Source organism: Hippocampus bargibanti, linkage group LG13 (assembly GCF_051943395.1).
Source record: "Hippocampus bargibanti isolate YZ-2025 linkage group LG13, ASM5194339v1, whole genome shotgun sequence".
Lineage (NCBI taxonomy): Eukaryota > Metazoa > Chordata > Actinopteri > Syngnathiformes > Syngnathidae > Hippocampus > Hippocampus bargibanti.
Genome location: NC_142746.1, coordinates 2,191,082 through 2,203,763, shown reverse-complemented (window position 1 = coordinate 2,203,763; position 12,682 = coordinate 2,191,082). Strand labels below are relative to the sequence as shown.

At 43.4% G+C, this 12,682-nt stretch overlaps 1 protein-coding gene across 5 annotated transcripts in view; it reads left to right on the top strand.

The window, feature by feature from the left end:
• The window catches only part of nckap1 (NCK-associated protein 1), a 45,059-nt gene that overhangs the window by 11,312 nt on the left and 21,065 nt on the right, over positions 1–12,682 (top strand). For 3 of the 5 annotated variants that reach the window (XM_089012699.1, XM_089012697.1, XM_089012702.1), the window contains 12 exons: positions 1,553–1,663; positions 5,248–5,340; positions 5,412–5,468; positions 5,554–5,696; positions 7,546–7,636; positions 7,797–7,934; positions 8,002–8,050; positions 8,131–8,287; positions 8,373–8,429; positions 11,257–11,353; positions 11,429–11,535; positions 11,626–11,758. In XM_089012699.1, the coding sequence (XP_088868825.1) occupies positions 1,553–1,663; positions 5,248–5,340; positions 5,412–5,468; positions 5,554–5,696; positions 7,546–7,636; positions 7,797–7,934; positions 8,002–8,050; positions 8,131–8,287; positions 8,373–8,429; positions 11,257–11,353; positions 11,429–11,535; positions 11,626–11,758 (1,233 nt within the window). The remainder of the gene's footprint in view (positions 1–1,552; positions 1,664–5,247; positions 5,341–5,411; positions 5,469–5,553; positions 5,697–7,545; positions 7,637–7,796; positions 7,935–8,001; positions 8,051–8,130; positions 8,288–8,372; positions 8,430–11,256; positions 11,354–11,428; positions 11,536–11,625; positions 11,759–12,682) is intronic. The other 2 variants (XM_089012701.1, XM_089012698.1) reach the window with 1 other exon arrangement.

Genomic DNA, 12,682 nt, shown 5'->3' with positions numbered 1-12,682 from the left:
TAAGCCTGGGTAGGCTTAGACTAAGTCTAGTAGGGTTAGTCTAAGTCTAATAGGTAAACCTACCTAGGCTTACTCTAAACCTAGGTAGGCTTAGTCTAAGCCTAGTAGGCTTAGTCTAAGCCTAGCTATCCCTAGTCTAAGTCTAGTAGGCTTAGTCTAAGCCTAGGTAGGTCTAGCCTAAGTCTAGTAGGCGTAGTCTAAGTCTAGTAGGCTTAGTCTAAGTCTAGTAGGTAAGCCTACCTCGGCTTAGTCTAAGCCTAGGTAGGCTTAGTCTAAGCCTAGCTATCCCTAGTCTAAGTGTAGTAGGCTTAGTCTAAGCCTAGGTAGGTCTAGCCTAAGTCTAGTAGGCGTAGTCTAAGTCTAGTAGGCTTAGTCTAAGTCTAGTAAGTCTAGTAGGTAAGCCTACCTCGGCTTAGTCTAAGCCTAGGTAGGCATCCCTACTAGACCGACTAGCAAAATAGAGGTAAACAGATCGGCTTCAGGGAATGACCCACTGCTCCCCCAACCTTGGTGCAGGGACCTACAGAGCAGAGCTCTGGTTCAGCTACCTCTGTCCATTAGGGATGTAGGGCCAGGGTTATTTAGTTCGCTGACGAACCTCTTTGGATGAGGAGCAAAACGTCCGAACCTTCAATGAAGTACAGATGACGGCTGAAGAAACCTTTTCCTCGATGTGTTTGTATGTTTATTGAAGGTGTCAAATGTCTATTGTTGTTTTGTCACTTGAAGTATGCGATTATCTTAGCGGTGCTGCGTTCACAGTTGCCGTATTAACGCACAACGCTGTGAGTTTCGACGACAACAATTAGCTTTTATCACGACTACAAAAATCTAAGTCAAAGGGAAGTTTTTATTTCGTGATTATCAGTTGGTTTATGGCACATGATTCAAAGCGCCGCCTGCTAGCCATTTCACGACCTGCGTTGCCTCCGTCAGTCCACTAGACAATGACGGACGGCACCCCATGTTGGTATGGAGGCTAAACAGCTCAGGGGCTTGCTAACATCCCGGGTCGATTAATTTTCACGGTTCATTTTTTTTATCGCATTTGAATGGGGATGTTTTTGCGCAGGAACAACAATTCGTTTGTAAAGTTGTCGTTTGAAAGACGCTTCAGCAAAAGATTGTTTATTCGGCGCCGCGGTGGGAAGTCATTTACAACATGGCCGACCGAAACAATACTTGCGGTTAATGTTATGCCTGATGGGACCTTAAGCGGCTGATGCATGTCCAGCCGCCATTTGAGGAAATGGGGGTCTCGGAGATCTTTGAGGCCCACCTTAGCGCACGTGAAAACCCAAAAAAACGGACATGCACAACTTTCCATTTTGCCAGCCGAGTGCAAAATGGAAATAAGCCATGTGCGTATTTAAGTGCATCTTGGGTGTCGACGCTCGAGGCCAACGTTGCCTCACGCGGGTGCTTGGATGAACCGGCGGCCATTTTATGAGCACCGTTTCAGACGATTCAAGACAAATGAAAGGCAACAAAAGCTTGATTTCAATTTCTTTTTGGCTCCTACGCTCTTCACCTAGCTGTATCTTGTCCTCAGGCCTGCGGAGACCCCAAGGCCAAGCCCTCCTACCTGGTGGACAAGAACCTGGAGTCTGCCGTCAAGTTCATCGTCAGGAAGTTCCCCGCTGTGGAGACGCGCAACAACAACGTGAGCGACCCTTCAGCTCGATTGTGTCCGTCGTGATAAATACTTTTCTTGTTTTTCTCTGAATGTTCCTCTCAGATCTTTGGAAGAAGCTGCTAATAGTGTTTTAGCGTATGGAGAGTTGTTTAGCTTGCGACATGTGTGTTTATGTCAGGGGTGTCAAAGTCATTTTTTGCGGCGGGCCACGATCTAGTTACAGTTTCCAACCGTTATGAATTTGGGGAAACCATTAGAATGTTTAATTCCCTCCATATATTCCGTATAGCAGTGGCAGGCCGTGGATTTCATCGCTAGGCCTTCAGTAGTGCTATGTCTGAATCAATCCAGACTGAAAAAAGTGGTGTGATTTACTCGAGGGTACCGTTAGCCAAGAAATAACTGACCGACCTTGCTTAATGATGCCCATTTTTTCTTGAAAAGCCCATCTTGAAAATAGCTTTAACAGTAAATCTGCAGCCAAATCAATTTCTTCTCCCGCTTCAGACATTTTGGGTTGACAAAACTGCTATTAAATCAACCCCAAAGTATATTCGGTTATGCAGCTCGCTACCGATACGGTGTGCTAGCTCTGGCCAGTGTGCTTTAGTCACTAGCGGCTAGTGATAAGAGCAGTTTTCGCAAAATATGATTGGCTAGTGACTCGCCAATCATAGTTTACGAAAACGTTGACCTGCGGCTTCAAGAAGGCCTTGGTACCCCTTTGTGGTTGCCAACGTGAAATCTAATTGGTAAGAGCAACAGTTTGATCGACACATTTAATGCTAGAGGGCCTGCAGAACTGATTGTGAAGGCATTCAGGCAGATTTCTGACCCTGGTAATAAAATGGTGGCTGAAATGTGATTGGTTCAATTCTTAAATACGAAAACACGTCTGGGAGCAGCGCAACAGGGTAGCTGGCTACCGAGCTATCTATCTATTTGCTATCTATTCGCTATCTAACTAGCTAGCTGGCTACCTAGCTAGCTGTTTTTTTTTCCGATCTATTCGCTACCTAGCTAGCTGGCTACCTATATAGCAATCTATTTGCTATCTTCGCTATCTAACTACACTACCAAGCTGGCTACCTAGCTAGCTATCTATTTGCTATCTATTCACTATCTAGCTAGGTAGCTATGAATTAGTATTCTATTAGCTAGCTAACTTTCTATCTATTTGAGTTATTCCGGGTTGAGTGAACGCCGGTGCGTGTGGCTGCCGCTGCTCACCCGCAGAAAAACTGATCCCGTGACTGTAAAGTGACCTTGAGAGTTTTGAAAGGCGCTTAGAAATGAAATGTATTATTATTATTATTGTAAAAATAATGAAAGGAAGATGGAATTATTTAATAAGATTTCAACATCAGTCCATGATTCAAATATTTTTAGGTGGGCAGAGAAGGCTTTGCAGGCAGACGGTACGCCGCTGACGTATAGAGCGCACAACAAACCATTTTTCAAATTTGAAGTCAAGAATAATGACTGTTATTGTGGTTTATGTACAACAGTTTGAAATTGTGGTTAGGAATTTAGCATCACGGCACTTGAGGAGCGGGCCGAATAAAATGATGTGGTGGGCCAGATTTGGCCCCCGGGCCTCGACTTTGACACCTGTGGTTTATGTCAAGCGTATATGTGTCTGGCTAATCGCTTTTCTTGGATATAAATGTGCAAAAAATGGTCTCTTATGTTGTTTTGTGTTTCTGTGTGTGTTTGTTTTGCATGCATAATCCTGGCTTATTCCGGACTTGTGCTTTTTGGTAAGTTTGTGTCTTTCATTTGAGTTTTGTAAACTTGCAATTTTTTATTGGACATGTTTTGAGGCTATTTTTTCATTTATTTTTGGTCTATTTGCTTTGCTCGGCTGGCAATTTATTTTATTCTTTATTTTTTTAACAGTCTGCAGTCTCGTGCCTCGGCTGAGTGTCTGCGGATGCTTGAAGCAGCTGCTTTACGCTAGGCGAAATGTGTATATTTTATGTCACAATGACGACAAAATAGCTCAAATCGAGTCATAATTTTACAAGAAATAAATTAGAAGGTGATGAGAAAATTAAAAAAGGAAAGCCATACTAAGAGATGATTACATTTAAACTTTAATGAATATTATTGATATCAGCTTGTAATCAAAGTATTACGACTTAATTCACAATATTTTTTTCCCTGTGTTGTTCTAACTTCATTCTCCTAAAATCGTATTTTTCTCTTACGAGATTCTTCTAATTTCCCTACTTTTATTTTTGTACTCCTTTCGTGGATGTCTACAATATAGACAATGGGTCCTTCCCGGTCTGTTGACACCATGTCGCTCACTTGAGCGATCTAGTTATCTCGCTAGCTATAATAATAATACATTCTATTTATAAGCCCCTTTCAAAACTCTCAAGGACACATTAGTCATAGGATATTTTTTCTGCGGGTGAGCAGCGGCAGCCACACACGCCAGCATCCACTCAACCCGGAAGTAACATAAAGTTTAAAAAAAACTACATTACAAATGGATGCATGGATATGCTAGCTAGCTAAGTGGAAACCTAACTAGTCAGTTCGCTATCCAGCTACCTAGTTAACTAGCTAGATGTGTACATGGATGGATATGGAATGCTAACTAGCTAAGTAGCCACCTAAATAGTCAGCTAGCTATCCAGCTACTTAATTAACTAACTAGCCAGATGGATGGATGGATGGATCATACACTAGCGAGCTAAGTAGCCATCTAACTAGTCAGCTAGCTAGACAGCTACCTCGTTAACTAACTAGCCAGATGCATTGATAGATGGATGGATGGATGGATACACTAGCTGGCTAAGTAGCCACCTAACTAGTCAGCTCGCTAGCCAGCTACCTAGGTAATTAACTAGCCAGATGCATGGATGGATGGATAATGGATTAATTGGGTGATGAGATGGTTAGATATGGTAGCTAGCGAATTAGCCACTGAATAGTCAGCTAGCTAACTAGCTGCCTAGTTAACTAACCAGCCAGATGCATGGAAGGTTGGATATAGATATGGATATATGGATGGATTGGGTGGGTGTGGTGGATGGATACGCCAGCTAGCTACGGAGCCACCTAACTAATCAGCTAGCTATCCAGCTACCTGATTAACTAACCGGCCAGATCTATCTGGCTATCTAGCTAGCTATATAGCTGGCTACCTAGCTAGCTATCTATTTGCTATATATTAGCTATATAACCAGCTAGCTAGCTATTTATGAGTTATCTATTAGCTAGCTAGCTAACTTTCTATCTATTTGACTTATTCCGGGTTGAGTGAACGCTGGCACAAATGGCTGCCGCTGCTCACCCACAGAAAAACAGATCCTGTGACTGTAAAGTGACCTTGAGCGTTTTGAAAGGCGCATATAAATGAAATGTATTATTTATTATTATATTAAGCAGACAGCTAACGGAATGCTCGCAAAGAATCAGAAACAGACATTTTCAACCCCTTTGGACAATTTGGAATATTCATTAAAGCTAATATGCATATTATGGGATAGGCCCGAGTCCAAATTTTAAGCCGCGCATGCGTTCAAAATACTGTGTGTGTGGTTAGCTGCTTTATATGAGTTCAACTTTTAAATTAACTTTTAAATGTGATGTTACAGCAACAGTTGGCCCAGCTGCAGAAGGAGAAATCGGAGATACTGAAGAACTTGGCTCTCTACTACTTTACCTTTGTGGACGTGATGGAATTTAAGGTTGAGAGAGTCACCACGACCATTTTTTTTGAGCTGCGCGTGTGCGTGTCCTCACGTCAATGCTTTGATAGGATCACGTGTGCGAGCTGCTCAACACCATCGACGTCTGCCAAGTTTTCTTTGACATCGTAAGTACCGCGCCGTGCCGTTCCTCACCCGGAGAGCGCCTGTTTTCACCACGGGCGTGACGGGACCATTTCGTTTCCTGTCAAGACGGTGAACTTTGACCTGACCAAGAACTACCTGGACCTGGTGGTGACATACACCACGCTCATGATCATCCTGTCGCGCATCGAGGAGAGGAAAGCCATCATCGGCCTGTACAACTACGCTCACGAGATGACGCACGGGGCCAGGTGAGTGCAACACAACATAACTTGAGTTACTTTTGAACACTGGTGTCCAACTCTCCAAATCTGGACCGCAGCATTCGGTCCGCCAAAGCAAATCAAACTTACGAAATTCCATGATGATTGCTCAAGTCCGAACCAAAATTTCAAATTGTGCCTGCCATTTTTTCTATATTTTTTTAAACAGAAGGGAACTTGGAAATGGGTCCCAATTTGACAATACTGCTTCATCTCGACCAGATTTCATCAGTCGGGGTTGGATCACCATGTGTTTAAATTTGTTATGCGGCGAGACAGCAAGCAGGTGGAAAGAGGATAAAAGTTCACTCAGCCAGATCCAGGAAGGATTTTCTTTATTTGAAGTCGTGGTAGATGTCGGTTTTCGGCAGACCACAGGTAACACTGCTCTCCAGGCTGTCCTTCCTCCCTCTTCTGCCTCCTCGAAGTGACTGGCTCAGTCTGGTTTTAAAGGTGCTTCACCTGAGCTTCTGGCCAATCAGGTCCCAGCGGCAATTGGCCATTCCCAGGTGGTTGCAATCACCTTCTCAGAGTCAATTAGTGGTCACCCAACTCTACTGTTTTGGATGGGGAGAAATGCGCACTTTTATTACCCTCTTGGGTGTCATCACAGCCTCATCCATCTCCTCCCTCTCAGTAACCGAGATTTCTCTGATGAATAGCCTCCGGGAGCTCAATGGTTCCGATTGTTTCTCTGCATATAACTTCAGGAGATTTACATGGAGAATCTGCATTTTCTATTGTTTGCTTGTCGAGAGGTGCCTCAAGCGTCAACTTGTCGCAACAGATGTCGGTTTTTGGCAGACCACTGGTAACACTGTTGCAACTTCAAATAAAGAAAACTCACAATACCCTTCCTGCATCTGGCAGAGTGAACTTTTATCATCTTTCCACCTGCTTGCTGTCTCGCCGCATAACAAGATTGTTGGCGAAGTACACCAAAAGACAGACTGCTCTTGTTCATGGCCAAGACCTACACTACAGATGTCAAAGTCAAGGCCAAATGTGGCCCCCACATTATTTTATTGGGCCTGCGAAAGCAAATCAGGCATGTCAAGTTCGGTGATGGTTGCTAAAGTACAAACCCAAATTTCAAATTGTCGTATAAGACAGTCATTATTATTGATTTTGAAATTTTAAAACTAGTTTTTCATTAACTAGTTGACCGGCAAATGATGTCCACTCCAATGGACACATTTTTTGTGTCCACTGTTTTTGTCACTGTCACTCAAATTCCAGGATCCAAAGAAAATTGAGTTTCAGGACTACATAAACATTCAATGCAGCGTTAGAAACCTTAGGCTTAGACTCTCTTCTTTCATCACAAAAAAGGGGTTAATTCCAAAATTATATAGGTCTGTAGTTATCTGATCTTGAAATGGGGGCGGCTGTACAAAATACAATACAAACATTGATTTTTTTTTAACAACAGCTGAAGCTGCAACAAAGTGCTAACATGTACAAAAGGCAAATGCTGCCCCCTCGTGGAAGGGAAAAACATTGCCAGAGGTCCGACCCGCACTTTATCGGCACCCTTTGCCAGGAAAAACTAAAAGCCAAACAAATTTGGGAATGGCGCTTGGCGCCACACTTTTCAATTCCTGAATAAATTCCGGAAGGGCAGTGTATGAGTTAATTTGTTGTGCACTCTGTATGTAAAATGAGTGATGCAGCGTGTGTGTGTGTGTGTGTGCGTGTGTGTGTGCGTGTGTGTGTGTGTGTGTGTGTGTGTGTGTGTGTGTGTGTGTGTGTGTGTGTGTGTGTGTGTGTGTGTGTGTGTGTGTGTGTGTGTGTGTGTGTGTGTGTGTGTGTGTGTGTGTGTGTGTGTGTGTCACAGTGACCGCGAGTACCCCAGGCTGGGCCAGATGATCGTGGATTACGAGAACCCTCTGAAGAAGTTGATGGAAGAATTTGTGCCACACGGGAAGGTAGCCCCTTGACGCTAATTAGCATCTTAGCGGTCAGAGTGAGGCCTGGAAACAAAATGTCAACGTTTTCAAGGGGGAGGAGACAAAGCCACAAATCATAAAATGTGAGCGGTCTTGAACGAATGTCCGTTGAATTTGTCCCCCGTTTTGTCTTTCGCAGTCGCTATCCGACGCCCTGATCAGCCTTCAGATGGTGTACCCCAGAAGGAATCTTTCCGCCGACCAGTGGAGGAACGCCCAGCTGCTCTCGCTGATCTCGGCGCCTTCCACCATGCTAAATCCTGCGCAGTCGGACACGGTGAGTAGCTGGGGGGGGGGGGGGGAGGTCGCTAGAATGCTAAGTGTGACTTTGTCCCTCTTTCCAGATGCCCTGCGAGTACTTATCCCTGGACGCGATGGAGAAATGGATCGTTTGTGAGTTTGCGACAACCGCTTGACATTCGCATCCCAGCGGAGCTCCTCAGTTCACTCAATCCTCTTTGTGGGTTTTCCAGTCGGCTTCATTTTGTGCCACGCGGTCCTGAATAGCGACGCCGGCGCCTTGTCGCTTTGGAAACTGGCGCTGCAGAGCTCCACCTGCCTTTGCCTCTTCAGGGACGAAGTCTTTCACATCCACAAGGCCGCCGAGGACCTTTTTGTTAACATCCGAGGGTAAAAAAAAGGAGCAGGGTCTTCGATGGTAAGTTTTCAACTTTTTCAATAATTGGCGCTTCGCCCCCCCTTGTGGTCTTTGCAGGTACAACAAGCGCATCAACGACATCCGAGAATGCAAGGAGCAGGCCCTGTCTCACGCGTAAGAGCACCCCTCCGGCGGCCATATTGTTTTTCACGTTTACCGAGCGGATTTATTGAGTCGCGTCCCCATTTTTTGTTAGATACAGTGATACCTCACCTTACGAACACTTTAGCTCACGAACTTTTCGCCTCACGAACATTAAATTCACGAGACTATAATCTTGGCATACGGACTAGGATGAACCAAACCACACAGTCGAACAGCGCCACGGCTGGCGGACTAGTTTTCGTCACCCCCTTTTTTTGAGTGCAGGCGTGTGTTTTTATCGAGTGTAGTACTTTTGCTATCATGAGACAGAAAAAGACCCCACCACAGGCTACACCACAGTGTTAAGCCGAAGAGGACACAAAACAAAATGACGGTCGAGCAGAAGAAAGGAGATCATCGGAAAACACTGAGGCGTGCGTTTGTGTGACTACCAGTACGCTAAGTCGACCATTGCTACCATCCTTAAGAACAAGGAAGCTATTAAGGGTGTTTCTGTGTTGTCTTAGAAACGGTTTCAGGCAACAGAAGAGGTTGAAAAACTTCAGTTGATTTGGATTAATGAAAAGAAGCTATCAGGGAACAGTGTGAGTGAGGGTATTATCGCCGAGAAAGCACGGCAACTTTACTCGGATATCATCAACAGCCAACTACACCAATCACAAAGGTCAATAAAACGATTTTATTATACAGTACAGTTTATTTCTTTCATTATAATACAATAGCATGTTTATTATACATAAAATAAGGTATATTTTGTGTACTGTAATTTCCGGAATAAAAAGCTTCACCCAGTACATCTGTGTAAATTCTCAGTCCTACAGGAGTACAGATGAAGAAGAACACCCAGTACATTTTTAAAGGACAAACCATTTTGTACATACACAAACCGCACCTGTCTATAAACTGCATGTTTATAAAGACAAACGGTACACAGTTTTGAAAGTTGTAATAATATACCTTAACTTCTCTTTCAAAACAGTGCCTGTTACGCGGCAGCAACACAACATGCATTACGGTAGTAACACAGCCCGAAGATGGCTGGTAAAAAAAAAAACAAAAAACATTCCAGGACAAGTGAGACAAGGCAGCAACACGTTAACACTCGCTTACAGGTCTAGGTACAAAAACATACCAAGACACGGAAGAAATATGTTAGCAAAAGTTGCTCCTCGCATACGGCCAGTTTTGGTAAACAGTTTCTTGCAGCGGGTTATCCAAGCTTCCAATTGAACTCGGAGGGCCACTTTCAATGCACGATTCACACGCGTAGTTACCGTAGTTATATTAACTTCCTGAGCACATATATTCGCCGTGTCTCACTCTTACCTTTAGTGCTCGAGCGCCTCATGGCGGCCATTAGAAAGAAAAGCATAAATTGGCCTCATCGTTGCATAAATTGCAGGGTTGAAAGCTTGTGACAAAACTCGCGGCTTACAGTCCGGAAATTACGGGACATCAACGACCATCACGAAGGTCATTAAAACGACTTGATTATACAGTACAGTTTATTTCTTTCATTACAATACAATACATTACAATAGCACATTTATTATACATGACATGGGGTATATTTTGTATCGTTTTAAGGCTTATTTAGTAGAAAATGATGTTTTATGGGGACCTGGGAACGGATTATTCTCATGTTAATGGTTTCTTATGGGAAATACATGTTTGGCAGACGAACCTTTTGCCTTTCACACACTTTCTGAGAACCAATTAAGTTCGTGAGCTGAGGTATCACTGTACAGTGATACCTCGGTTTATGAACCCCTTGGCTTACGAACGTTTCGGTTTACGAACGTTACATTTATGAAACTTTTACCTTGGCATACGAACAATTTTTTGGGATACACACAGAGCGCCACAATGAGTGACGTGTCATTGGCGAATGAGCCCGTTCTCCTAACAAGAAAATGGCAGCCGCCCCCAGTCTTTGGTTAAAGCCAAGAACGCAGCAGTAAGGGGGGGTTAAACATAAAAGACACTGGCAGACGACAGAGAAAGAGCGATAAAATGGATAGAAAACAGTGAAATTTGGTCTCGTTTCAACTTTGATAGTTCAAAGGCAGAATGTAGACTGCAAGATTAAAATATCCCATCAATCAGGCTCCACAAATAACCCGCACAAGCCATCTGTACACTTGATGCAAAAAGCTATCAAACCAGCTAAACAGAACACAATTGATGAGGAACATGGTAAAATTATCAAATTATATCAGAGAAAGCACCTACAAGGGATCATTCCTCAATATGAAAGAAGAAGGCTACATTCCTCATCAAACGTTTAATGCTGATGAAACCAGTCACTCCATTCCACCAAGCCATCAATGACCATCACAAAGGTAAATAAAACAACTTTATTATGCAGTACAGTTTATTTCTTTAATTATAATACCACAGCACATTTATTATAAATAAAATAAGGTATATTTTGTGTAGTTTTAAGGCTTAGAAAATTAGAAAGTAGAAAATTATATTTTATGGGCACCTGGGAACGGAATATTCTCATTTTAATGGTTTCTTATGAGAAATACATGTTTGGCAGACAAACTTTTTACCTTACACACACTTTCTGGGAACCAATTAAGTTCGTGAGCTGAGGTATCACTGTATTTCCATTTCCGCCTGTCTCGTCTCTGTCTCGCCTTCCTTTTTTTTTTCCTTCTCTCTTTTGTTCCCTCCTCATCTCAGCCACTTTTCATCCCCTGCCGCTCTTAATCCGTCTGCCGCTTTCATCTGGCTTCTTCAGCTGTCATTTCCACACTTTGTAGTCTGGCGCGGATTGTCCTCAAAGTGTCAAAGCTCTGCGTCAACTCTTAACTTCCTCCTTGCGCAGAGGCTCCATGCACCGAGAACGACGCAAGTTCCTCAGGTCCGCCCTCAAGGAGCTGGCCACCGTCTTAGCCGACCAGCCGGGCCTTCTGGGTCCGAAGGTAGCCATTTTGAAACGCGCCATTTTGACGCCGCCTATCCGGCGACGTGACCAAAGCGCCCCGTCTCCCTTTCAGGCCTTATTTGTTTTCATGGCATTGTCGTTTGCCCGAGACGAGATCATCTGGTTGCTTCGGCACGCCGACAACATCCAGAAGAAAAGCACGGATGACTTCATCGACAAGTAAGGTGCCGGCCAAAGTCGCCCTTGGGCGGTCGGGCGGGTGCCTCCACGCGATCACGCTGTTTTTTTTTTTTTTTTTTTGCTGAACAGGCACATCGCCGAGCTGATCTTCTACATGGAGGAGCTTCGAGCCCATGTGAGGAAGTACGGCCCTGTCATGCAGCGATACTACGTGCAGTACCTGTCGGGCTTCGACGCCGTCGTGCTCAACGAGCTGGTGCAGGTACAGCGACATAATTTCCAAACAGTTCAAGAGTGTCACAGTAACAGTCAAACCCGGGTTTTCGATCGTAATCCGTTCCAGAAAGCTGTTTGAAAACCAAAACAACACTTCTCATTATAATCAATGTAAAATCTTTTAATCCGTTCCAATCGATCATTACCAGACACGTCTACTTGTTCGTAAACAGAAACATTTCCCATTAGAATTAATATAGTCAATATCTGATCAAATCGGGAAAAACAAGGGACCAGAAAGCTGTTCAAAAACCGTTATTATAATGGAAATGTTTCTGTTTTCAACCCATGTCATCGATGTCTGATTGAATTGGAAAAAGGAGGGACAATATACAGTTAAACTTGAATTTTCTACCATAATCTGTTTCAGAAAGCTGATCGAAAATCGATTTGGTTGAAAACCGAAAATTTTCCATTATAATCAATGTCATCAATGTCTGATCAAATTGGATAAACGAGGGACGGATATACAGTCAAACTTCAATTTTTTACCATAATTCGTTCCAGGAAGCTGTTTGAAAACCGATTTGTTCATAAACCAAAACATTTTCCATTATAATCAATGTCTGATCAAATGGGGAAAAACGAAGGAAGCATATACAGTCAAACCTCAATTTTCAACCATAATCCATTTCAGAAAGCTGTTCGAAAACTGATTTGGTTGGAAACCGAAACATTTCCCATTATAATCAATGATTGATCAAATTGGAAAAACAAGGTTCAGATATACAGTCCAACCTCAATTTTCGACCATAATTCGTTCCAGGAAGCTGTTCGAAAACCGATTTGGTTGAAAACCAAAACAACATTTCCCATCATAATCAATGTAAAATCTTTTAATTCGTTCCAAGCAATCTCAACCTTTGTGGCGATTGAACAACACTAACACGTAACCCTCCCTTGTCATGTG